Source organism: Hyperolius riggenbachi, chromosome 1 (genome assembly GCF_040937935.1).
Source record: "Hyperolius riggenbachi isolate aHypRig1 chromosome 1, aHypRig1.pri, whole genome shotgun sequence".
Classification (NCBI taxonomy): domain Eukaryota; kingdom Metazoa; phylum Chordata; class Amphibia; order Anura; family Hyperoliidae; genus Hyperolius; species Hyperolius riggenbachi.
Window position 1 is genome coordinate 129,542,329 of NC_090646.1, and position 26,342 is coordinate 129,568,670.

Below are 26,342 nucleotides of genomic sequence, written 5' to 3' on the forward strand. Positions count from 1 at the left end.
AACGCCATGGCAAGAATATTAGACAATGAGAGTGGTGAAGATTAGACTGTGAGAACCACTAAGGCAGGGGTGTCAAACTCAAATACAAAGTGGCCCGAAATTGCACACTGGGACCTAGTTGCGGGCCAACCTCAATTTCTACTGGCCACATTCCTCCCTTATAAAGTTCCCAGGTGTCTTATGCCCCCCCTCAACCCCTAACAGTTCCCTGGTGTCTAGAGGCCCCCACACTCCCCTATACAGTTCCCTAGTGTTTAATGTTTTCCCCCTACCTCAACCATATGACTTCCCTGGTGTTAAAGGGTTTTACCTCCAATATAGCTTCCCTGGTGATCTAGCATCGGCCAAATATAATGCAAAGTAGGGTGTTATAAACTGTTCTTATCACCTTGCTTCGACACCATCGTCTCACAGACTGTGAGATCACTTGACTCTCCACACAGCAAACAGGAAATAGACTTTCTCAGGCTTCTCCAATGTTTCCGTTATTTATTCAAGTCACAGAAAGACAGATAGATACAGTCATCATATCCTAGCTATGCAAATCTTCATGTTGCATTACAAGCTCTTGATTAGACTCCCTACCGAAGTCTATCAGGTACCTTCTTCCTACCTACGTTACACTAAACTACCTATGTACATAGCATACATTATATCAGCTTACATAAAGGAAGAACATGCTTAGAGAAATAATTGGGTTCCAGTCAGTATTGCGAGCTAGTGAGGAAGGAAGAAACAGAAGTGAGTTCCCCATCGCTCGCTCCAGATTTAATACCGACTAGGAAAGAGTTAAATATGACATCATCTTCGCCACCCCCTATATCAGTCTATTGGTGGACCCACTCGTGGTGTCATCATACCCGCCTACTCGATTAATAATCAATGAGGCACTTGGCCTATATGCAGGACCGTGGATGTTTAGTAAACATGGCCAATGTTTTCTGTTCCTGTTGAGGTCAGAGTGGCCGATGGCCTTCTGTTAGGAACATGTTCTCAGTATCTGCGTGTATCTTCTGCTACACGCAGACCCTGAGATGCCTCTGCCTGCATCACCAACCCTCTATCTATTTTAAAGGCATACACTGCGGACAAGCCTTTTACATAAAACTCAGGCCAAGTAACTGAGGCCTACTTAAATTATAACAATCCCCCCTAAAACGGCTTGACCCGCAGATCCCAGCGTCTGAACCTCCCAGTACCTGGTTTCTTTCTTGTATGTTTCACTTTTCGATGTTCGTGCTCACACAACTTCTCTGCTCTAGGCGATTACCCCTGGAAGAGAGAGAGCAAGACCTCTTGGTCTTCCTGTAACCAGGCTCTCTGGGGATGCCCTACTTCTAAGTCCCTCAATACCACATGCTCAGCATTTGCGTCACTTGCGTATCACTCACAAACTTGCATGACCACAGAAAAGTGAAACTCGTTTTGTTTGTTACAAAACAGAGCAGTGCCAGGTGCCTTCTAAAAGAGCGCCTTTATACAATCAGCTCCTAGGTACTACTAAACCTATACCCGTAACCCTGTAGATCCCTTAATTTAAACTATTGGTTCAGGAGATTGTTTATGAGGCACCAATCTCTGGACCAGGTTAATTTATTTTACGTAATTTTAACCCGCAACCTCACCTGGATAATGATGCCTAAAGTTGTCATCCCCATCCAGACGACCAGTGGGTGTAGAAAGAACTTTGGAACTGCAGATGCCCCGTCCGAGTGTCCCTGGAACATCACCGGAACCTTTGTCCACCAGGGCAGACTGGAACTCACCTGCTCATTTTTGTGCTCTACCTCGTTAAGATCACCTGTATCATGGTGAAATCTTACCTTTAACTTAGTGTACTGTTTGTTTAACCTTTGTAACCAAATGTGGTCGTCTTGGATCAAACCCTGTTCCCCTTCGTCCCATGTCGTGTTCTCTTTCAGGACGGGAACTACCCGTGAAACTTTGACCTTTAGAGTTCTCTTAACAATTTGAGAAACACCGTCATCAAACCTGGATGACAGGATCCATATGGGATCTCCACTCCCACAATATGTTCCCCTTGGAAACTCCCCCTTATCGGAACAATTATGAGAATATACCTTGAATGTATCATTAGACCTTATGTTAAAAAAACCAAACCTTTCCTTCAGCCACCGGAACTATCGGTTGGGCTTCAGGGTGGATCTTTTAAATGGTAGCCTCGCCTTCTGCGTTATTGAGCCTGCAGGCTTCTTCACTAAATTTGACTTGCCCCGGCCAACGCAGGAACTTCTGCAAGAATTGCCCACATGAGGACAACTCTACTTGCTTCACCTCCCCGTCTAGCACCAAAAAAGGTTGACCTCTCAGGTCCTGGTGTAAGACACGGGTTGAGGTGGGAACTAAGGAAGTAGCGGTGCCTAAAGGAATGTTGCACCGTTTCTATTTGTTCACCCAAACATCTCGAAGCTGCCATGCAAAAGATCCTTCTCCAGAAAAATTAATATACCTCCCCTTGTCCAATCTCTCGCTGACAAAATATGTCCCCAGCTGTCCTGATTGGACCTCTTCCCCCCTTACATCCTGAGGCACAATATGTACCTGAGGTCGGGAAGACTGTACTCTCTGCAATCTTTCGATTAAGAGTACCTCTTCACTTACCCAACTATCCTGAGGATAAGCTGCTGCATATGGACTGTGTAATAACGTCCCCTGTTGTGACCCGTGTGGTGTGAATGGGGTTCCCTGTGTGGGCTTTCCCTCCCCCGGGACCGCTTTCCCCACCCTCTTTGTCACCTGGAAATGTGGCTTGATCTCGATTGTTACTTCTTGTTTCGAGAACCACCCACCCTTGGCTTTCCAGCCTTTACGTGTGTATAGTTGTTTCAGAGGCACTCTCTGTTGGTAGCTCCAGAGTGTGATGTTGTCCCCTGCGTCTCTCTGGTAAGAGAATTGACGCCTCCTGCTCGTTCCTCTCCAATCTGGAACCATCTCACTCTGCATAACCAAGACAAGGTACCCCTGAATCACACACTCCACCTTTTGCATGTACCCATTGTACTGCAATGTACCTTTTAACAAACCTTTGGATCGGTGCATCGATTCTGGGAGTGTGGCATTCAATAGCAGATTTACACTGCCATTAAATTCCCACTGCCCGCACACTTGACCCTTCAGACCTTTCACCCACCTTGTGCCATGAAATTTGCTTTCTCCTGGCACAAGTGCTCTTTTCCTCCGTCCCTGCATGGTCCGTCTGTGCCAAGCGGAGGGAGGTGTGAAAGGATTAGTACCTTTGTCACCCAACATTAACATGCTTGGGCCTTGCATTCTCATTAACCCCTTATTATACATGAGAATGTCCTCTCTTCGTTCTCCTAGGACGAAATGGCAACCTAGGATCACCATCAGCACGGTACTCCTCATTATAAAAGCACCACCTTGGGAAAGAAAAACATTAGCAATTTGCACTATGCTTTGCTCAGACAGTTTTTTTAGACGTTTTCCGATCTCAGGAACCTCGGTTTTTAGTCTCTTTCCCATTTCAGGAATCTCGTGTTTTAGTCTCTTTCCAATCTCAGGAATCTCGTGTTTTAGTCTCTTTCCAATCTCAGGAATCTCGCTGTTCTCCAAGCTTAGATTGGCATCTGGAACCTTTCGCGTATCCGACTGACATCTCCAGCTTTGCTGCCAGCACGGCATCTGTCTCAAATCCATATTGCCAAACACCTGAAATCGAAATACAAACAAATCAATTCTTATTAATGATTTGGGATTCGCCCTGCGGCTTGTACTCTTTACACTTTAAATTGATCAATATATATCGTAATTGATCTCGTTGCTTTATGGTTCTCATGAACTCTGTTTACTCTTATTGGTAGATTGGAGTTAAACTTCACCCCCCTACCTCAGTACTATCCTCAGTACTTACCTGTTTAACATATGCTCCCGCGGACTTCACCTTTGGACGCTCGCTTCCCCTTTGGAAGCTCTCACCCCATTGCAGCTCACTCCACATCCCCCCTCATCTGTCCATGCGCGGCCGTCGCATGCACAGATTACGGATGCCACACCTGTTGCTGCTTTGCTGGTGAACCTGCAATGCTCTTACTCATTATCGCATTTACTTATCTAGAACTTCATCGCGATACCACCTCTGCTAGAAGTTCTGTGTATTGTACCCTCTGATCAATGTTTGCCGTGCCACTACCACCAGACTTCACAAAAAACCGGCTGCCTCCCTGTAGGAAGGAGCACTTTGCACTTAAACTACACAGGGTGCAGGGCTAAGCATACCAGCGTCGCATGCCTGTATGCAGATCCCTGAATACCCACATGGTAGGTAGTCACATGGCAAACAGCGTACTGATACACTGTCACTCTGTACATGGCAATTCTATCATCTGTATAATTGCCCCAAGAACTGCGGTCAGTTTTTGTTCTTTGTGTTACAATTGATAGGAGCTGGAAAAAAACATATTTGACCAATCAGTGGACGAAAAAAACGCACAAAAAAACAGCCCCAGCCCAGCATAGACCACTCAGTCAAGCTCTGGCCCTGTCCACGACAAAAACCGGAAAAAAACGTTACTGCTCTGCAGAAGCGGCGACGGAAACCCGAATTGGTCAACTCCCTTTTTTCCAACTCCGGCACCCCCCTGATGCACTGTCCCCCCCTATACGCTATTGGGAACTCATGCTGCACCACCCATTAAGGTGCCCCACTTACAGGAATAATCCCATAAGCAACTCAGTACAGACCCTTTCCTGATCTGCACTGCTACGTGTGTCCCCGCACCTAGCTGGGAAACACTTCCTATTCTGGCATTCCTTTCCATGGACCCAGGGAAAAGCTCTGGGGAAATACTTTGAGAACCGAGACACACAGGAGAATGTCTCTGTATTTCTACCCCCCTTCCTTTCAGCTGCTCTGCCCGGAGCCGCGAGCACAGCCTGACGTGACGTGGATCCCCCAGCCCCTCCTCCCCCCCTGCCATGACGTGTGGGGGCCATGACTCTCGGGGGCGGGCTCTCTCCACTGCCGCCATTTTGAGTCCTGGACTGCCAGCTAAGATGGCTGCTCCCATAGCAGCCTCTTGTTCCTATAGACCTCAGGAGAGAAAACAAAACTCACACAAAACATACATTTGTTATGCATAGTTACACACAGCATCTATACATTTTACCGAGAGTTTCCGCTACCTATACTCTCTGGGATGCTTGCCAAACTTGAGACCAACCGCGTCACAGCTGCAATGCTAAATATTTTACATCCTAGCATCACCCAGGAACGTGGAACCCTCTCCCCCCTCACAAAACATCAGAACAACAGAACAACAGATGAGCTGGCTGAACAACATAACAGATGCAGATATTTACAAGCATGTTAGCAGCTCTGACTGGAAATAGATAAGCTTGCACCTCTCACTACACTCCTCTCTATCACCTCTCCCTCCCATCCAGTACTAACAGAAGCACCGCTGGCTTATCTCCTGCTGCGGGGGACCCCCCCTTTTTTTCCCAGCCTCTGTAGAGACGGGGAGAGAAGAGAAGAGAAAAAAAAAAAAAAACCCAATCGACTTCTTTCCAGCAAAAACATGCCTGAGACAAATGCAGAGATAACCACTACGTAAATATACATGCTTGAATCCGAAGAAAAAAAAAACAAGCACCTAAACTCTGAAAGCAGCCTCCCCCCTCCCACCACACGCGAGAGAGAAGAGAAGCCCGGAGCCACCATGCTGCAATTAACACAGAATGTACACATTAACACATTATCCTCCTCTCATACAATAAAGATAATGCAACACAACAACGTAAAACATACTTGCCTGAGCAGAAGACTTTGTAAGCCTGCGAATTCGACCAGCTTTTGGCAACTTCCCACGACACTGAGTGGATCTCTGGAACTACTGAGCGTCAGCTCTGTGTACCCACACTGGCTCAGCGGATCAATCTCCAGCGGCAGCTGCCAGCCGGCCTCGGAGCTTCCAGACACCTGCGATCCGGTTTAGGCTAGGACTGATGTGCACTTTCAGTCTAAGTTTAACATCCACGAGTGTCGCCGCTGGTTCTCTCGAATTGCAGCCCGTGTGTGCTCGGCTCCCACACACTACTCACACCAGCTTATCAGTCTCAGCTTGATAAGCTTTACAGTCCGTGTCCGTCTATTCCGCTTGTTTTGCTGTGGAATATCTTGAAACCATTTTCCTTCGGCCCCGGCCCCGTCTGCCTGTATTGTTAGGCAGGGAAGGATTTCAGGCACCACTGTTATAAACTGTTCTTATCACCTTGCTTCGACACCATCGTCTCACAGACTGTGAGATCACTTGACTCTCCACACAGCAAACAGGAAATAGACTTTCTCAGGCTTCTCCAATGTTTCCGTTATTTATTCAAGTCACAGAAAGACAGATAGATACAGTCATCATATCCTAGCTATGCAAATCTTCATGTTGCATTACAAGCTCTTGATTAGACTCCCTACCGAAGTCTATCAGGTACCTTCTTCCTACCTACGTTACACTAAACTACCTATGTACATAGCATACATTATATCAGCTTACATAAAGGAAGAACATGCTTAGAGAAATAATTGGGTTCCAGTCAGTATTGCGAGCTAGTGAGGAAGGAAGAAACAGAAGTGAGTTCCCCATCGCTCGCTCCAGATTTAATACCGACTAGGAAAGAGTTAAATATGACATCATCTTCGCCACCCCCTATATCAGTCTATTGGTGGACCCACTCGTGGTGTCATCATACCCGCCTACTCGATTAATAATCAATGAGGCACTTGGCCTATATGCAGGACCGTGGATGTTTAGTAAACATGGCCAATGTTTTCTGTTCCTGTTGAGGTCAGAGTGGCCGATGGCCTTCTGTTAGGAACATGTTCTCAGTATCTGCGTGTATCTTCTGCTACACGCAGACCCTGAGATGCCTCTGCCTGCATCACCAACCCTCTATCTATTTTAAAGGCATACACTGCGGACAAGCCTTTTACATAAAACTCAGGCCAAGTAACTGAGGCCTACTTAAATTATAACATAGGGAAACCAATTGAAGGCAAAATGTAATGGCTCTGAGGGCCAGATTTGTCCTGCGGGCCGGAGTCTGACATGTACAGTATGCTCTAAGGAGACAGTGACATGACTATGGTTAAGCAACACACTGAAGATATCAGCACTATATACATACATACTGTATATAATAATAATAATAATAGAGAATAATGAAGAAAGGATTGTAATAAAGCACTTTGGCCCATATGCAAGTCACTTTTTCTCCTAGGTGATACATTTTCACGTTATCTTTACAATAACTTCAGAATTAAAAAAAATACCCATAGTAGTAGAAAAAGTACTATCAAAATAATGTTCTGTATTTTCTCGCTTGCTGGAGGTTTAAAAGGAATTTTATTGACAAGGTGTGAAAATATTGACTTGGAGAACACTTCATAGAAAAAGTGAATTGCATATAAGCCTTTGAGTCATCTCTAAATAGCCAATGTCCTCCTTTTCTAGCTAGCTAATCCCCAGCTAATCCTTAATTGAGTGTTAATTAGGGATCTAAATTACACTTTTCTTCTACTTCTCACCTCTGCTCAGTATCTTAACCGGTCATCTCTAAATGAATATGTTCCACATTATCAGTACAATACCAAAAATAACATTAAGGAAAAAAGTTCCCAGGTAATTACACTTGTTATGCACTACCCACATTATTTTGGTGTTGTGGCTTTAGGACATGTACTTTATATCTATAGGGACACTAGTCATTTCACAATATTGCTCATTAAAACTGGAGGAAAAAATATATATTTTTCAATATATTTCCTTTTTTTTTAACATTTAAAAGTCATAGGACATAAACCACTTCTATTTCAAACTAACATTAAAGTTATGGTTGATTTTCTAGCTTATACTGTAGCTGAAATATCTGGTCCATAAGAGACGCTGACCCCATACTTGAGAGCCAGTAGTTTAAGCTATTAGCTAAAACCATCGTAAAATTGGATAGAAATATAATGCAAAGTACATCCTGGGTGCACATCTGTCAGCATATTGTTGTCACTTGATTCAGGTATCAGTGTTATAGAGCTGTTAAAGTATTTTGTAATGCACAGAGTTTGTTACTGCTAATGTTTTAGAACAGACTGATTCTCAGTAGTACTGGTCTTACTGGGCTGGCAGGTAGAGATGGCCCGGACTGATCACCTGGCGAATATTTGGTGGCGAACAATGCATGTTTGCGTCTGTTCGCATGCATATGGCATATTTTATCCCCCCCCCCATACATTATAATGGAGCCAAAAAGAGCAGAACCTATTGGCCTAATGACCTTGCCACAGGGGGAAGGCGTGGGGTCTAAGTGGCCATGAGTCTTCACCAGAGCACCCCGCAAGGGATGATGGGCAACGGACTGCTTTGCTGCCAGGTTTCCTGCAGACAGCATTCCTCGTGGTAAAGTACCACATAGTTCTGATAGCTTATATCGATGATTCCTGTGATTATAACAACCTCAGGTTCATCTAAAAGACAAAAGGAGACCAGAAGCCCAATGGTGCAGAATTGTGTAAGATTCAGGAAAGCAAATTGCTAAGGATGTATATACTCACAAATGCAGGTTGCAAATCCTTGCAACCACCGTCAGAGCAGGCGGGAAATTAACCGTCCCCGCTCGGTTTCCCAGGTCTGTTGACAGGAACTGGGTGGTCGCACTCCAGAAGTTCTTTAGGACAACTAAAAAACGATCACCTCTAAAAGAGGTATGGCAAGACACTTAAACGGGTAGAGGTGCCCAATGCATAAAAGATATGCTAATAAGCTATTAATCTTATAAACAGAGAGGGAATTGTTATAAACTGTTCTTATCACCTTGCTTCGACACCATCGTCTCACAGACTGTGAGATCACTTGACTCTCCACACAGCAAACAGGAAATAGACTTTCTCAGGCTTCTCCAATGTTTCTGTTATTTATTCAAGTCACAGAAAGACAGATAGATACAGTCATCATATCCTAGCTATGCCGATCTTCATGTTGCATTACAAGCTCTTGATTAGACTCCCTACCGAAGTCTATCAGGTACCTTCTTCCTACCTACGTTACACTAAACTACCTATGTACATAGCATACATTATATCAGCTTACATAAAGGAAGAACATGCTTAGAGAAATAATTGGGTTCCAGTCAGTATTGCGAGCTAGTGAGGAAGGAAGAAACAGAAGTGAGTTCCCCATCGCTCGCTCCAGATTTAATACCGACTAGGAAAGAGTTAAATATGACATCATCTTCGCCACCCCCTAGATAAGTCTATTGGTGGACCCACTTGTGGTGTCATCATACACACCTACTCGATTAATAATCAATGAGACATTTGACATACATGCAGGAATGTGAATATTTACAAAACATGACTGATGTTTATTGTTCCAGGCCCAGGTCAGAGAGACCTGCGGCCTTGTTCAGAACAGCTTCTTGGTATGTTCTAGTTCTGCTGACAGAACTGCAGATTTTCTCTCTTCAGAGAAAATCCCCTTAAAGGGCAGGTCTGCTCATCAAGCCTTTTTGACTAACTCAGTCCAAATAACTGAGGCCTACTTAAATTATAACAATCCCCCCTAAAACGGCTTGACCCGCAGATCCCAGCGTCTGAACCTCCCAGTACCTGGTTTCTTTCTTGTATGTTTCACTTTTCGATGTTCGTGCTCACACAACTTCTCTGCTCTAGGCGGTTACCCCTGGAAGAGAGAGAGCAAGACCTCTTGGTCTTCCTGTAACCAGGCTCTCTGGGGAGGCCCTACTTCTAAGTCCCTCAATACCACATGCTCAGCATTTGCGTCACTTGCGTATCACTCACAAACTTGCATGACCACAGAAAAGTGAAACTCGTTTGTTTGTTACTCGATGGAGCAGGGCCAGGTGCCTTCTAAAAGAGCGCCTTTATACAATCAGCTCCATCACAGGTACTACTAAACCTATACCCGTAACCCTATATATCCCTTAATTTAAACTATTGGTTCAGTAGATTGTTTATGAGGCACCAATCTCTGGACCAGGTTAATTTATTTTACGTAATTTTAACCCGCAACCTCACCTGGATAATGATGCCTAAAGTTGTCATGCCCATCCAGACGACCAGTGGGTGTAGAAAGATCTTTGGAACTGCAGATGCCCCGTCCGAGTGTCCCTGGAACATCACCGGAACCTTTGTCCACCAGGGCAGACTGGAACTCACCTGCTCATTTTTGTGTTCTACCTCGTTAAGATCACCTGTATCATGGTGAAATCTTACCTCTAACTTAGTGTACTGTTTGTTTAACCTTTGTAACAAAATGTGGTCGTCTTGGATCAAACCCTGTTCCCCTTTGTCCCATGTCGTGTTCTCTTTCAGGACGGGAACTACCCGTGAAACTTTGACCTTTAGAGTTCTCTTAACAATTTGAGAAACAACGTCATCAAACCTGGATGACAGGATCCATATGGGATCTCCACTCACACAATATGTTCCCCTTGGAAAATCCCCCTTATCGGAACAATTATGAGAATATACCTTGAATGTATCATTAGACCTTATGTTAAAAAACCAAACCTTTCCTTCAGCCACCGGAACTATCGGTTGGGCTTCAGGGTGGATCTTTTGAATGGTAGCCTCGCATTCTGCGTTATTGAGCCTGCAGGCTTCTTCACTAAATTTGACTTGCCCCGGCCAACGCAGGTACTTCTGCAAGAATTGCCCGCATGAGGACAACTCTACTTGTTTCACCTCCCTGTCTAGCACCAAAAAAGGTTGACCTCTCAGGTCCTGGTGTAAGACACGGGTTGAGGTGGGAACTAAGGAAGTAGCGGTGCCTAAAGGAATGTTGCACCGTTTCCATTTGTTCACCCAAACATCTCGAAGCTGCCATGCAAAAGATCCTTCTCCAGAAAAATTAATATACCTCCCCTTGTCCAATCTCTCGCTGACAAAATATGTCCCCAGCTGTCTTGATTGGACCTCTTCCCCCCTTACGTCCTGAGGCACAATATGTACCTGAGGTCGGGAAGACTGTACTCTCTGCAATCTTTCAATTAAGAGTACCTCATCACTTACCCAACTATCATGAGGATAAGCTGCTGCATATGGACTGTGCAATATCGTCCCCTGTTGTGACCCGTGTGGTGTGAATGGGGTTCCCTGTGTGGGCTTTCCCTACCCCGGGACCGCTCTCCCCACCCTCTTTGTCACCTGGAAATGTGGCTTGATCTCGATTTTTACTTCTTGTTTCGAGAACCACCCACCCTTGGCTTTCCAGCCTTTACGTGTGTATAGTTGTTTCAGAGGCACTCTCTGTTGGTAGCTCCAGAGTGTGATGTGGTCCCCTGCGTCTCTCTGGTACGAGAATTGACGCCTCCTGCTCGTTCCTCTCCAATCTGGACCCATCTCACTCTGCATAACCAAGACAAGGTACCCCTGAATCACACACTCCACCTTTTGCATGTACCCATTGTACTGCAATGTACCTTTTAACAACCCTTTGGATCGGTGCATCGATTCTGGGAGTGTGGCATTCAATAGCAGATTTACACTGCCATTAAATTCCCACTGCCCGCACACTTGACCCTTCAGACCTTTCACCCACCTTGTGCCATGAAATTTGCTTTCTCCTGGCACAAGTGCTCTTTTCCTCCGTCCCTGCATGGTCCGTCTGTGCCAAGCGGAGGGAGGTGTGAAAGGATTAGTACCTTTGTCACCAAACATTAACATGCTTGGGCCTTGCATTCTCATTAACCCCTTATTATACATGAGAATGTCCTCTCTTCGTTCTCCTAGGACGAAATGGCAACCTAGGATCACCATCAGCACGGTACTCCTCATTATAAAAGCACCACCTTGGGAAAGAAAAACATTAGCAATTTGCACTATGCTTTGCTCAGACAGTTTTTTTAGACGTTTTCCGATCTCAGGAACCTCGGTTTTTAGTCTCTTTCCCATTTCAGGAATCTCGTGTTTTAGTCTCTTTCCAATCTCAGGAATCTCGCTGTTCTCCAAGCTTAGATTGGCATCTGGAACCTTTCGCGTATCCGACTGACATCTCCAGCTTTGCTGCCAGCACGGCATCTGTCTCAAATCCATATTGCCAAACACCTGAAATCGAAATACAAACAAATCAATTCTTATTAATGATTTGGGATTCGCCCTGCGGCTTGTACTCTTTACACTTTAAATTGATCAATATATATCGTAATTGATCTCGTTGCTTTATGGTTCTCATGAACTCTGTTTACTCTTATTGGTAGATTGGAGTTAAACTTCACCCCCCTACCTCAGTACTATCCTCAGTACTTACCTGTTTAACATATGCTCCCGCGGACTTCACCTTTGGAAGCTCGCTTCCCCTTTGGAAGCTCTCACCCCATTGCAGCTCACTCCACATCCCCCCCTATCTGTCCATGCGCGGCCGTCGCATGCACAGATTACGGATGCCACACCTGTTGCTGCTTTGCAGGTGAGCCTGCAATGCACTTACTCATTTTCGCATTTACTTATCTAGAACTTCATTGCGATACCAGCTCTGCTAGAAGTTCTGTGTGTTGTACCCTCTGATCAATGTTTGCCGTGCCACCACCTAAACTACCAAAAAAATTGCTGCCTCCCTGTCGGAAGGAGCACTTTGCACTTAAACTACACAGGGTGCAGGGCTAAGCATACCAGCGTCACATGCCTGTATGCAGATCCCTGAATGCCCACTTGGTAGGTAGTCACATGGCAAACACCGTACTGATACACTGTCACACTGTAAACGGCAATTCTATCATCTGTATAATTGCCCCTTGAACTGCTGTCAGTCCTTGTTCTTTGTGCTACAATTGATAAGAGCTGGAAAAAAACATATTTGACCAATCAGTGGACGAAAAAAAAAACGCACAAAAAAAACCAGCCCCAGCCCAGCATAGACCTCTCAGTCCAGCTCTGGCCCTGTCCACGACAAAAACCGGAAACCCGGGTTGGTCAACTCCCTTTTCTTCCAACTCCGGCACCCCCCCCCTGATGCGCTGTCCCCCTTTCCTTCTATTGGGAACTCATGCTGCACCACCCATTAAGGTGCCCCACTTACAGGAATAATCCCATAAGCAACACAGTACAGACCCATTTCTGATCTGTACTGCTACGTGTGTCCCTGCACCTAGCTGGGAAACCCTTCCTATTCTGGCATTCCTTTCCATGGACCCAGGGAAAAGCTCTGGGGAAATACTTTGAGAACCGAGACACACAGGAGAATGTCTCTGTATTTCTACCCCCCTCCCTTTCAGCTGCTCTGCCCGGAGCCGCGAGCACAGCCTGACGTGACGTGGATCCCCCAGCCCCTCCTCCCCCCTGCCATGACGTGTGGGGGCCATGACTCACGGGGGCGGGCTCTCTCCACTGCCGCCATTTTGAGTCCTGGACTGCCAGCCAAGATGGCTGCTCCCATAGCAGCCTCTCGTTCCTATAGACCTAGGAGAGAAACCAAAACTCACACAGAACATACATTTGTTATGCATAGTTACACACAGCATCTATACATTTTACCGAGAGTCAGCCTTCCGCTACCTATACTCTCTGGGATGCTTGCCAAAAGTGAGACAAACCGCGTCACAGCTGCAATGCTAAATATTTTACATCGTAGCATCACCCAGGGACGTAGACCTCTCTCCCCTCGCAAATCATCTGCAGCATAACACAGAACTATTCAAGCGTGCAGCGTATCTCTAAACCATATTAACAGCTAGTACTTCTGAGACGCACATTTATCAGTCTGACATGACTACAACATTAAACCTATATAACTTTTAGCGGCGCTGACTGGAACTAGATAAGCTTGCACCTCTCACTACACTCCTCTCTATCACCTCTCCCTCCCATCCAGTACTAACAGAAGCACCGCTGGCTTATCTCCTGCTGCGGGGGACCCCCTCTTTTTTTCCCAGCCTCTGTAGAGACGGGGAGAGAAGAGAAGAGAAAAAAAAAACCCAATCAACTTCTTTCCAGCAAAAACATGCCTGAGACAAATGCAGAGATAACCACTACGTAAATATACATGCTTGAATCCGAAGAAAAAAAAAACAAGCACCTAAACTCTGAAAGCAGCCTCCCCCCTCCCACCACGCGCGAGAGAGAAGAGAAACCCGCAGCCACCATGCTGCAATTAACACAGAATGTACACATTAACACATTAACCTCTCCTTGTTATAACACCAAATACAGATAACGCCATACAACAACGTAAACAAACTTGCCTGAGCAGCAGATTCTTGGCACTTCATCAGCATTCCCGCAACTACACCTGCAAAACTTCCATGGACTCCGGAACCTTCTGAGCGTTTAAACACCGTCCCCACACTGGACTGGCTCAGTGGATCTACATCTCCCACAGCGAGTTGCAAGCTGGCCTCGGAGTGTCCCGTCTGACCCATATTTCGGCTAGTGGCTACAGTGCACAATGCAGTCACAGTCTAACGTCCAAGAGTTTCGCCGCTGATTCTCGAATTGCCGCCGTGTGCTTGGCTCCCGCACACTCCCACTTATCAGTATCAGCTTGATAAGCTTTACCGTCTGCGTCCGTCTATTCCGCTTGTTTTGCTGTGGAATATCTTGAAAACTTCTTCGGCCCCCGGCCCGTCTGCCTGTCTTGCTAGGCAGGGAAGGATTTCAGGCACCAATTGTTATAAACTGTTCTTATCACCTTGCTTCGACACCATCGTCTCACAGACTGTGAGATCACTTGACTCTCCACACAGCAAACAGGAAATAGACTTTCTCAGGCTTCTCCAATGTTTCGGTTATTTATTCAAGTCACAGAAAGACAGATAGATACAGTCATCATATCCTAGCTATGCCGATCTTCATGTTGCATTACAAGCTCTTGATTAGACTCCCTACCGAAGTCTATCAGGTACCTTCTTCCTACCTACGTTACACTAAACTACCTATGTACATAGCATACATTATATCAGCTTACATAAAGGAAGAACATGCTTAGAGAAATAATTGGGTTCCAGTCAGTATTGCGAGCTAGTGAGGAAGGAAGAAGCAGAAGTGCCCTCTCCATCGCTTGCTCCAGATTTAATACCGACTAGGAAAGAGTTAAATATGACATCATCTTCGCCACCCCCTAGATAAGTCTATTGGTGGACCCACTTGTGGTGTCATCATACACACCTACTCGATTAATAATCAATGAGACATTTGACATACATGCAGGAATGTGAATATTTACAAAACATGACTGATGTTTATTGTTCCAGGCCCAGGTCAGGGAGACCTGCGGCCTTGTTCAGAACAGCTTCTTGGTATGTTCTAGTTCTGCTGACAGAACTGCAGATTTTCTCTCTTCAGAGAAAATCCCCTTAAAGGGCAGGTCTGCTCATCAAGCCTTTTTGACTAACTCAGTCCAAATAACTGAGGCCTACTTAAATTATAACAGGAATCTTACCTCTCTTTAAGAATTTGAACCAGTTTATTGAAAACCGCCATAGCAGTTAAGGCGCCTATTTTTTTCACTGACCTGAGGAAGCGGGCAAGTGCCCGCGAAATGCATTGTCAATTTTATGTGCTTGAATAAAAGACCTTTTTTCAATAAACTGGTCCAAATTCTCCAAGAGAGGTAAGATTCCTTCTCTGTTCACAAGATTAATAGCTTATTAGCCTATCTTTTATGCATTGGGTGCCTCCACCCTTGTTTTAAACACAGTTCTGATGCCCCTTTCACACAGCTGGAGGTATCTGGGCCGGTCACCGGCTAACCTGCAATGTCCTGATTGCCTGGAATATCAGAGATTCTATATTGTAGCATGGTTAAGCACCAAAACGCGTAGTGACATCAGATGGAATCACGTGATGAGCTCCCGCCTGCTGACCGTCCCTCCCGGTGTGACATCGCACCTCCCCCAGGATGCCCTTTTCTTTTGTTTTTCATGTATAGACCAAGGACTTCATCATTATTAAAAGACCATAACAGTGGTAACAGTGGTTACTAAGGTGATTGTTTTCTAAATTTCAAATTTAAATTAACTACCTTTTCAGTTTTAATTTATTTTTATTTGACACTGTGGCGTTTGTCTTATAGGTCTTTCTCTGTAAATATTTCTGAACCATCTTTCATTTTCATTAAAACTACAGTATGTATAAAAATGTTGTGTTGAATATCTGAATAGTCTAATAAGAAAAAAGTTACATACTTACCCCCATAGAGAGAAACAAGAGCTTGTTGAATATGTTTGGAGGTTCCCAGCTCTGGATCAGTGGGTTCGCATCGTAAGTCTCTAGACTATGTAGAGGCTTCCCACTGCTGAGGTTATTAAGATTTATATTATTTTTCCTTCAAGGAACTTAAAGGAACTCTGCCTAGCTGAGAAAGCAGCATTTATTACAAAAGGTTTACATGCATGCAATTTTCAAAGATACAAGCTTTTATCTAATCTCACTTTAGCTGGATAATAGACAACTTTTGACATTTAACCACAAACAAATTTTAACAAATTCAGGTCGGAACACCTAGATTCTTCAGTCAAATGATCTGAATGTGAGTTACACATAGTTGGACCTAATGGACTTAGTCATGTCTAGGATCTCCAGTCTTCAGTTGGGTTATTATAAATAATACACAAACCTGGACTTGATTGATGGAAACCTCCTGCATATCAGTGGCAAGCTATGGTTATCACATCATCATCCGGGTTCCCAAGAAACTGTAAATTAGTGAATGGTTGATAGCAGTTGTATGCAGCATTCTTGGCTTGTTTTTCTTCCCCTTGTAAATAACAAAAAAACAAGACAATCCAGGTTTATTTAAAAAAATGTGTTCCTATTGTAATTGTAGTTCAATGGAAAACCACCCGAGCTAATTTACTGATCTTACAGCAACTCATCCCCACTTACTCTCCCCGCCACATGACTTCACTCCTGTGCCGCTACCCCTCCCGCATAGAGACTGCACATGATGCTAACCAGGGGTTAGTGACACGTTTGTAGAATCTTGGACCCCTCCCTGAGGGATCCCCACTGGGGGTCATGAGACATAACTAGTGCCTAATCACTCAACAGCAGAGAATACAAAAAAACCTGTGTTTGCTAGATCACTTATGATAGACTTGATGGAGATGCCTGGAGATATTTGGAGGTGCTTTAGTAATCATTTTAAGCAGAATTCTGAATTTTTGATTTTGAAAGTAACCCTATTCTGGCTCTGCTAAATTGTGATAGAAGGAAAAGGATACAGAATAAACAAAAGAGGATTGGCCTTCACAGCCTCCGTCATCCCCAAAAGTGTTTCCAGGCTGTGGCACCATTGTATTTGGACAACAAAATATTATAGATAGAAACCAATAGTACTTTTCTGGAATGTTTTGGAATGTATCCTAATTTCAAATAAAATTATAAAATGTATATCTTTTAAAAGGTTCTTTATTTTCAATACATTGTAATTTATTATTAATAATAATAATAATAATATAACAATTACATTATTTTTCACAAACACCCAAAATATTTGACCTATATTAGGTCCCAACATTTACATTAGGTCGCATTCATAGTGGGACGTTATGGTCGCACGTTATAAAGTCTTATAACGCAGCTTACCGCACTGCAATGCTAATCCTATGGGCCATTCACAGTGCGACGTTAGAGTTGCATTAAAAATGTTGCGTTGTGGTAACTCACTGCTTGCAGTGTGTTTCCTCTTAACGCAGACACGTTGCGACTTCAAGGTCGCATTAAACCACAACATCCCACTGCGAATACAGCCTTAACCACTTCACCACTGAGGGGTTTTACCCCTTGAGCACCAGAGCAATTTTCACCTTTTAGCGCTCCTTCCATTCATTCGTCTATAACTTTATCATTACTTATCACAATGAAATGAACTATATCTTGTTTTTTCTGCCACCAATTAGGCTTTCTTTAGGTGGGACATTATGCCAAGAATTATTTAATTCTAAATATGTTTTAATGGGAAAATAGGAAAAATGTGGGAAAAAAATCATTATTTTTCAGTTTTCAGCCATTATAGTTTTTAAATAATGCATGCTACTGTAATTAAAACCCATGAAATGTGTTTGCCCATTTGTCCCGCTTATAAAACCGTTTAAATGATGTCCTTATTACAATGTTTGGCGCCAATATTTTATTTGGAAATAAAGGTGCATTTTTTTCAGTTTTGCGTCCATCCCTAATTACAAGCCCATAGTTTATAAAGTAACAGTTTTGTACCCTCCTGACATAAATATTTTAAAAGTTCAGTCCCTAAGGTAACTATTTATGTATTTTTTTTTTATTGTAAATTTTTTTATTTTTTTTTAATTACAAAAAAAAAATAATTGGGGAGTGTGGGAGATAATGAGTTAATTTTTTTGTGTAAAAGTAGTGTATTTGTATGTGAAAAATGCTTTAGGGTGTAGTTTTACTATTTGGCCATAAGATGGCAACAGTAACATTTTATTTATGCGACCTGCAAGCGTCTGTCTCAGTTGTTTACCTTTGTCTTTAAATATAAAATTGTTTTACCTACATCCAGAATTACAGTCTATTTAAAGCGGTCCTGAATTCAGAAATTCCTCTCTGCTCTAAAAGATAAGCAATAGCATAATAACATTTAAAGAAAAAAAACTGCAATAAATGTGCAGTGTGTCTACTTTCTGCTTTCATGGAAGCTTACGTAGGGTTAACATCCTATGATTACCAATTATCTCTCTGTCATGGCAGCCAGCTGACACAGCTGAGGGATTAAATTACACCTTGTGCTTAGTCACAGATGAGGGGGGAATCACACAGGTTAAACTCTCTAAATACATACAGGCTGTATTTTTATGTGTTTTCCTTCTGTCCTGTGCAAGAGTTCAGGTCCCCTTTAATGCCAGAATCATGCATCAGGATAAATTGACTCTTTATTGCTCTTGGCTAGTTTCTCGTGTCAGATAAGATAACATTTTTAATCTTATCTTTTGAAGTCTACTTATACAAAAATAAGAAAAAAAGAAAAAACATGAAAAAAAAGAAAGAAGAGAAGGGTGAAAAAAAGAAAACCACAGTCCCTCCACATCACTCCCTCCCGTCCCCCAGTCCCTTCTAAACCTCCAAGTAGAGGAGATACAAAAAACAAGAAAGATCTCATTCATACAGTTATTCATACAGTGCCACAGAATGCCCAGCCATATGGCCATGCTTAACCCCTGCCCATGATCTTCTCATACACATCCATTGTTATAAAGTGGTACCACCTTTCCCAAACACTGACTAACTGGGATTCCCCACCATGAATCATAGCCATTAATTCCTTCATATGAATTCATATTGTAACACACAAGGTTTGAAAGACAGGGCAAGTGACCACATATATTTCAGCTTTTCCCCTTAAAGAACAACTATCAAAATAACTGTCCTTCTGTAAACCCCATATACCTATTAGCCAGCAACACTAGAAAGCTTTTCAGAGGTCTCTAAGCACAGCCTGTGTGAAAAAAATGCTTTGTTTATAAACTGGTGTAACAACTTGTGTCAGCGACGGGAGAAAGGAGGGGGGGGGGGGGGGAGAGCTGTACTATGTAGATAGGTGTCACTATTCACAGAGGAATGATTTACTGTTTGTTTCTGCCCTTCTTACACACACACACACACACACACACACACACACACACACACACTACACACACACACACACAGCTTTGTGACAGATCAGCTGAGGGGTTTTTATATACAGAGAAAGATCGGAAGAGAAGGAGGCTTACTTTATTCCTGTTCTTGTATGCTTCCCTCCCCCCCCCCCCCCCCTTTCAAAATGAGCTCTTCCTAGTTCTGCCAGGCAGAGAGACACACACATTTTACACTGCCAGGCAGAGAGAGAAACACACACAGGAACACACAGCTGATGATGAGTTATGCACACATCATTTGAAGCTATATTTCTGCTTTCTATCATTCTGAAAAGATTCCAGGCATGGCTTTACTGCTAGTGAAGACTGTCTCTGCGTGCTGGATGTGCTGGACACAGTCCTCCATAGTAACGCCCGCAGCGAAAACTTATCTGTAAATGTCATATTTTCTTCAAATAAAAATGAAAATATGAAAAAAGCCTTTGCATTGCTATTTGCTAGTAATTACTGGAAATACATGTGGTAGAATGTTAGTTAACTTTGATGGTTGTCCTTTAAGATACCTAAACTACGGATTAAACAAAGCTCTCAGGAGAGCAAAGGCTAACACAGAAAGAAGGTACATCAGAGTTTTGGAACTTTCCAATCTGTGTCTTCTTTGGATTTCTAAAATTTGTAATTTTTATATATTGTATTGTTGTTCTTTTGCTATTCTGAATATTGTATTCACACAAGCTTCAGACTGACCACCTTATGATGTGATTTGACGTGATTTGTTTTCACTCTGGCACCATGTGTAAGTAGCCAATGGGAGATTCAGAACTATGCTGAGCTTATGTTAGGTGACAACATGAGTACTTGATATTGTGGCCAGAAGATATCTGCTTACAGACATGTCTGACAGTGATCTTGTTATACCTTGACAGGATTATCCTTCGTGTTGTGGAGGCTTGGGAGACTCACCGTGAATGATATGCAGTGGATTTACAGACGTAGTATAGTTGATTAAAACTGTATATATGTAATTTACACAGTGTAGGGATTGAAAATATTTTATTCGTTACAGTTATGTCTTGATCAATGAATTAGTGTTGTTTTTTCTTCTATTTATATAGCACCAACATATTGCACAACATTTTGCAGGGTATGTAGAAGTGACATTTGTCCCCAAGGGTCACCTTAGTGCAGTGTCCCAAACACACACACGCACACACGCACGCACGCGCGCGCGCGCACACACACGCACGCACGCACGCACACACACACACATACACACAATCACAGAATCAATTTAAAGTGTACCAGAAATGGTACAGCAAACAGTTTTTTACTTAACCGGGGGCTTCCTCCAGCCCCATAAGCATGGATGCGCCCCTCGCCATCCTCCCGCGGTCCTCCATTTACCGACAATCAGCCCCGGTATCTGGCTCAGTGACATCAGCAAGGGTCTTCTGCGCATGCACAGGAGGTCCGTGCATGCGCAGTGGACCCTGGCTGACTCAGACTGGGGCTGACTGAGCCAGATACCGGGGTTGATTACTGCTAAAAGGAGGACAGTGAGGGACGCATCCATGCTGGAGGAAGCTCCGGGTAAGTAAAAAAAAACTGAATCTGTCATCTCTGGGTCACTTTAAGGAATGTCATTGTCACTCTTAGAATATTTCATTTCTCAGGGGGTTTAATATGCTGTGTTTGAAATTTATCACTGTTTGTAAATATTATTGTTTTTCTTCATTTGGTGGATCATTCTTAACCCTTTCGGGACCGGCTGCCTAACCCCCCTTAAGGACCAGGTGTTTTAGTTGAAAATGGGAGGTGTTTGTGGGTTAGGGCAGCCGGATCCCTGCAGGGTCTTGCTGGGCAGTGTCCTCCCATGGTGGCCACTAGGTGTCCCCCATTCATGCAGACCCCATCACTCACCTTCCAGGCTCCAGCGACGAGCCGCAGCGGACTCCTCTGCTCCGGCCGGCATCTCTGCTCCTACTGCCGCTCAGTTCTGGGTCGCGGCTTGATGACGTCAGAAGGATCAGAGATGCCGGCAAGAGCGGTGGGGAGCACGATCGTCGTGGGAACGGCATGGAGGTGAGTGGATACTATTCTTTCCCCCTACCGCCGCAACTCTCAAAGTGATCACTATGATCTGCCGGCGATCATAGTGATCACGTGATCAGCAGCCATACGCGATCACTGAGGGGAGATGTCACCTGTCATATGACAGCTTAATCTCCCGTCTCCAGTGCATACGATGGCGTCGGGACGGTTTGTTAGCGCTAATGTTGAATCAACGTCCAGTCAGGGCGGCAGCACCACCTGCTGGACGTAGATTCAACCTATGTTGGTCCCAAAAAAGGTTAAGGTGGCCACTAATGGTCCAATTTCTAGCGAAAAATCGTTCGAGCCATCAGAAATTCTGATCAGATTGGTTGTAAATAATCTCAGTTGATGGGCACAATCGATTACAAACGATTATAAAAATAGTAGTCTGATTGGATTACAAACAATTATAAAAATAGTAGTCCGATTGGATTTTCATCAAACCAAAATTGTTAGATAGGAAGCAAAGATTGGTTCGTTGATGGTGTAGTGAACGATTTTTCTTCCAATCAGAATTATCTGATCGCTCGAATGATTTTTCGCTAGAAATTGGATCGTTAGTGGCCACCTTTAAGATGGCCACTAACGGTCCAATTTCTAGCGAAAAATCTTTACAGCAATCAGAAATTCTGATTGGATTGGTTGTAAATAATCTCCATTGATGGGCACAATCGATTAAAAATGATTATAAAAATAGTTGTCCGATTGGATATTCGACAAACCAAATTTAGATTTTCTTGTTGGTTGTGATAGATAGGAAGCAAACATTGGTTTGTTGATGGTGTAGTGAACGGTTTCACTTCCGATCAGAATTACCTGATCACTCGAATGATTTTTTGCTAGAAATTGGACCTTTAGTGGCCACCTTTATGCTTTCATGAGCAGCACACTCGCCACACTACTCTCCTTAAACTGAAAAGGGAAGAGACGGAAACTGTAACGATTGCGGGAACGCACAACGTGTACGCTGACACAGAGGAGATCTCCCACAAACGCTCAGACAGAGGAGCCCGGTAATGGAATACACCTGGGGAGGAACAAATCCAGCCAGCAGGTGGAGCTGTGGAGCACAGCAAGACAAATCTCCTGAACCATCCACAGATGACAGACAGAAATTGCACAAAGCGAATGCAGCGATAAGCAATATAATAACAGAACAGGAACAGATCTTCCACAGATCAGATGAATGTCTGTCAAACTGATAGCAGACTTTGAGGAAACAGACATTCATTCACAGAGCATCCGCAGATGCCAGACAGAAATTGCCCAATGCGGAAGCAGCAATGAGCAATACAAAAAGTACAGGATATAACAAGTCAGTATACTTTATTTCTTGTGAGAAATACACGTGTTTAGTGCACAGTAAAGTGGTGAACGCCACCAAGGCGGTAAGCCCCAGTGGGAGGAGCCCACTGCTGGCAGAGTATTCAAACAAACAGGAGTTGAACACACTAATACAATAATGAAAATAACAAAGAAGCGCCAATATGTGTATATATATTGGCAATGAACCAATATATATCACAAAACCAATAAAAATAACAAATCTAGCTAAGTGTGAACTCCCCGGTTTCCTCCCGGGTCATCCACACACGGAACTGACTACGGTCTGAGAGCTATCACTAAGTATTTACAATATACTAATAAGAAATAACCTCACCAGTGGCAAGGGCCCACTGGTGAATGAGAATAGTCAGGAACAAGCAAAAGGTCAATTACAATATACACGATAATATTCAAATATAACTCTAGCTATGTGCAAATAGGCCGGGGTCCTGCCGGGTTCAATGCACTAGGATCTAACTAAAGTCTGACCCAGGACTTGCAGTCCAAAGACTAACAAAATGTCGGGCGGGCAGACTCAGGAAGTGACTTTTATGGATTAACACACCAATCAGAGAGAAGCATGCAAAAGGACAAAGCAGCTATCTGCATTCACTTAGCCTGCATCTCATAAGTTCATGCATCAATGTTATCTTTATTCTTTGCAAAATTACTCATTGTAAAGGCTCTATACAAAGATGCTGGCCATCCCCTACACTTATGTGCACACTATTTGGGCAGTTGTACTAAGCAACTACCATTCAGAAAAAAAGCTTTTGTGAATAAAAAAATACATGAAAATCCCCATGAGCAGAGCAAACAGCAGTGATGTTGTGCAAAGTGCTATCATCCACAGCTACCTTTCCCTAAGTGGACACCTGGCATCTGGGCACTGGTCCTACCATACTGTATATGTGCCTCTTTAATGCAGCTTTATTTTTATACTCTAATGATGCTCAAAAAAATAGTAAGTTAAACAGCAAAACAAATTGGGAATTAAAGCTCATGTCCATGAGAATGTCATCCTTGGTCATTTCTTCTGGGTCCCACTTCCCTCAAACCACCCTTGCTTAATCTTTTCCTCGAAAGAGACAACATTGAGATTGTTTAGAGCAGGGGTCTCAAACTCGCGGCCCGCGGGCCATTTGAGGCCCTCGATACAATATTTTGTGGCCCTCGCCAGCAAAAGCTTCCTTATAGTTCGCTTCAGTGCTCCCAAGTAATCCGACGCATCCCTGCCGCTAAACGAGGGCTGCAGAGCCCCCAAATTGCCCGGGGGGCAATCCGCCGGCATTTCCTGGAAGGGGCAGATCTTTAAGCTTCAGCTCTGCACCTCCTGACGTCAATCGCCGCACGGATCGCCGCCTCTCCCCGCCCCTCTCTGTGAAGGAAGAGTGAGAGGGGCGGGCAGAGGCGGCGATGCGCCGCGATTGTGAAATTCCTTATGCGGCCCAGCCTCATCCTGACTTTGCCTCCTGCGGCCCCCTAGGTAAATTGAGTTTGAGACCCCTGATTTAGAGCCTTTCTGCTGCCATGCCGATATCCTCTGACGTAGGGGTACCACATAATGGCAGCGGTCTGACTCTCCACAGTAACTTTTGGGGTGGGGCATGGCAAAATGTAATTGGGGGCATTCTATTTGCAGGCACCAACTACTTCCTCCTGTTCTAGTACACAGTTGTGGTACAGCACATTTGTAGTGGCAGATATAACCTCAGGCCTCAAAGAGCTGAACAATAATCAGTACCAGCAGGCTGAGAGGGGCTAGGGCAGGGCCAACGATTCAGGTTACACACACTCTAAATGCTAGCCTATATTTTAATAGTTATAATGGGGAGGGGGGGGGGAGGGTTCTTCAGTAGTTCTTGTAGGGACCAAGAATACCTAGGCGAGAAGTAGAGAGAGACCGAAGCAATTTCCTCTCTTTATTATTTTTATGTATATTTTAAAATACTAAAATAGAACACACATTGGGTGTACTGCCTCCATCCTAATTCCTAATTCCTAATTGTTATGTTTTAATATTTATTTAACATATATTTATATATGAAATATGCCACTGAAATCTGCTTCTTGTGTGATCATGACAATGAGTGACCTTTTCAGACCGGAATGACTAAGTAGTTTACAGTTCAAGCTAAGGTCAGATTGGTTCTGGGTCATGAGCTATCTGGGTATTCTGTAGTCACAGGCTGCTTTGCCATGTTTGGAGACAAAGAACTATTGTCTTCATTTGAAATGACTTGGCAAAAAAAGAGACGTGGTCAGTGCCTTCCCAGCTTTCCTTTTGAACTACTTTTGTGGTCTGTTTAGATTTGTTTTGTTTTGATTTGTTTTCTGGCTAGGAATTCTGTTCAAAGACTTCTGTTATTTTTACATAATACCCAGACAGCTCATGGTGAACAAGAACCACTAGGAAAATATATGGGGCTAAAAAGACCAAAAAGCCCTCCTACTAAAAAGTAACAATGAGTATAGTTTGCTTTCTGAAACAGAAGGTATTTGTGATAAGTCAGCTTTAACCACTTGATGACCCAGCCTTTACCCCCCCTTAGGGCTCTTTCACATTAGGGCAGATTTTCTGCGTTTCAACGCAACGGGTAAAGTTTGCGTTACCCAAGGTAAAATGAAAGTCCATAGACTTTCATTTTAGCTTTCACATATAACGCAGCCTTTTTGTGCGTTGCGTTACACTGCACCCAGGTGCAGTTTTTCGGCTGACGCTAGCTTTATGCGTTACAATGTTCATGTAAAACGCACACTATGCGTGTTTTTTAATCCATTAACGCAGGCAATCAGTCCCAGAATGCAACAGAGGAACAATGTAGAAAGTTGAAAACTAAAATTACCTGCGTTTTCCTATGTGCTGTAACGCATTGAAAACGCATTAAAAACGCACATTCACTGCAGTGCAACGCATATCAAAACGCATTAAAACACATACAACAAAACGTATGCTTTGAGCATTCTCCAACGCAAGCTCTGATGTGAAAGAGCCCAAGGACCAGCGCTGTATTTGCTGATCTGTGCTGGGTGGGCTCTACAGCCCCCAGCACAGATCAAACACCAGGCAGAGCGACCAGATCGCCCCCCTTTTTTCCCCACTAGGGGATGATGTGCTGGGGGGGTCTGATCGCTCCTACCTGCGTGTGGCTGGCGGGGGGGGGGCACCTCAAAGCCCCCTCCACCGCAGGATTCCCCCTCTCCCTCTCCTCCCTCCCTTCCCCGGAGATCGGAGGCTGCACAGGAACGGATCTGTCCTGTGCAGCCTCTAACAGGCTCCTGCCTGTCATGTGACAGCGATCCCCGGCCGCTGATTGGCCGGGGATCGCTGATCCAGTACAACACTG

The 26,342-nt window shown here is 44.0% G+C and overlaps 1 protein-coding gene across 2 annotated transcripts in view; it reads right to left on the minus strand.

Moving 5' to 3' along the window:
* CNGA1 (cyclic nucleotide gated channel subunit alpha 1) overlaps positions 1 to 26,342 on the minus strand; it is a 92,319-nt gene that overhangs the window by 38,762 nt on the left and 27,215 nt on the right. The window contains exon 2 of one of the 2 annotated variants that reach the window (XM_068278538.1): positions 16,596 to 16,736. The exons of the other annotated variant lie outside the window; for it this stretch is intronic. Coding sequence (XP_068134639.1) covers positions 16,596 to 16,625 — 30 coding nt within the window. The 5' untranslated portion in view covers positions 16,626 to 16,736. The remainder of the gene's footprint in view (positions 1 to 16,595; positions 16,737 to 26,342) is intronic. 2 annotated transcript variants of the gene reach the window in all.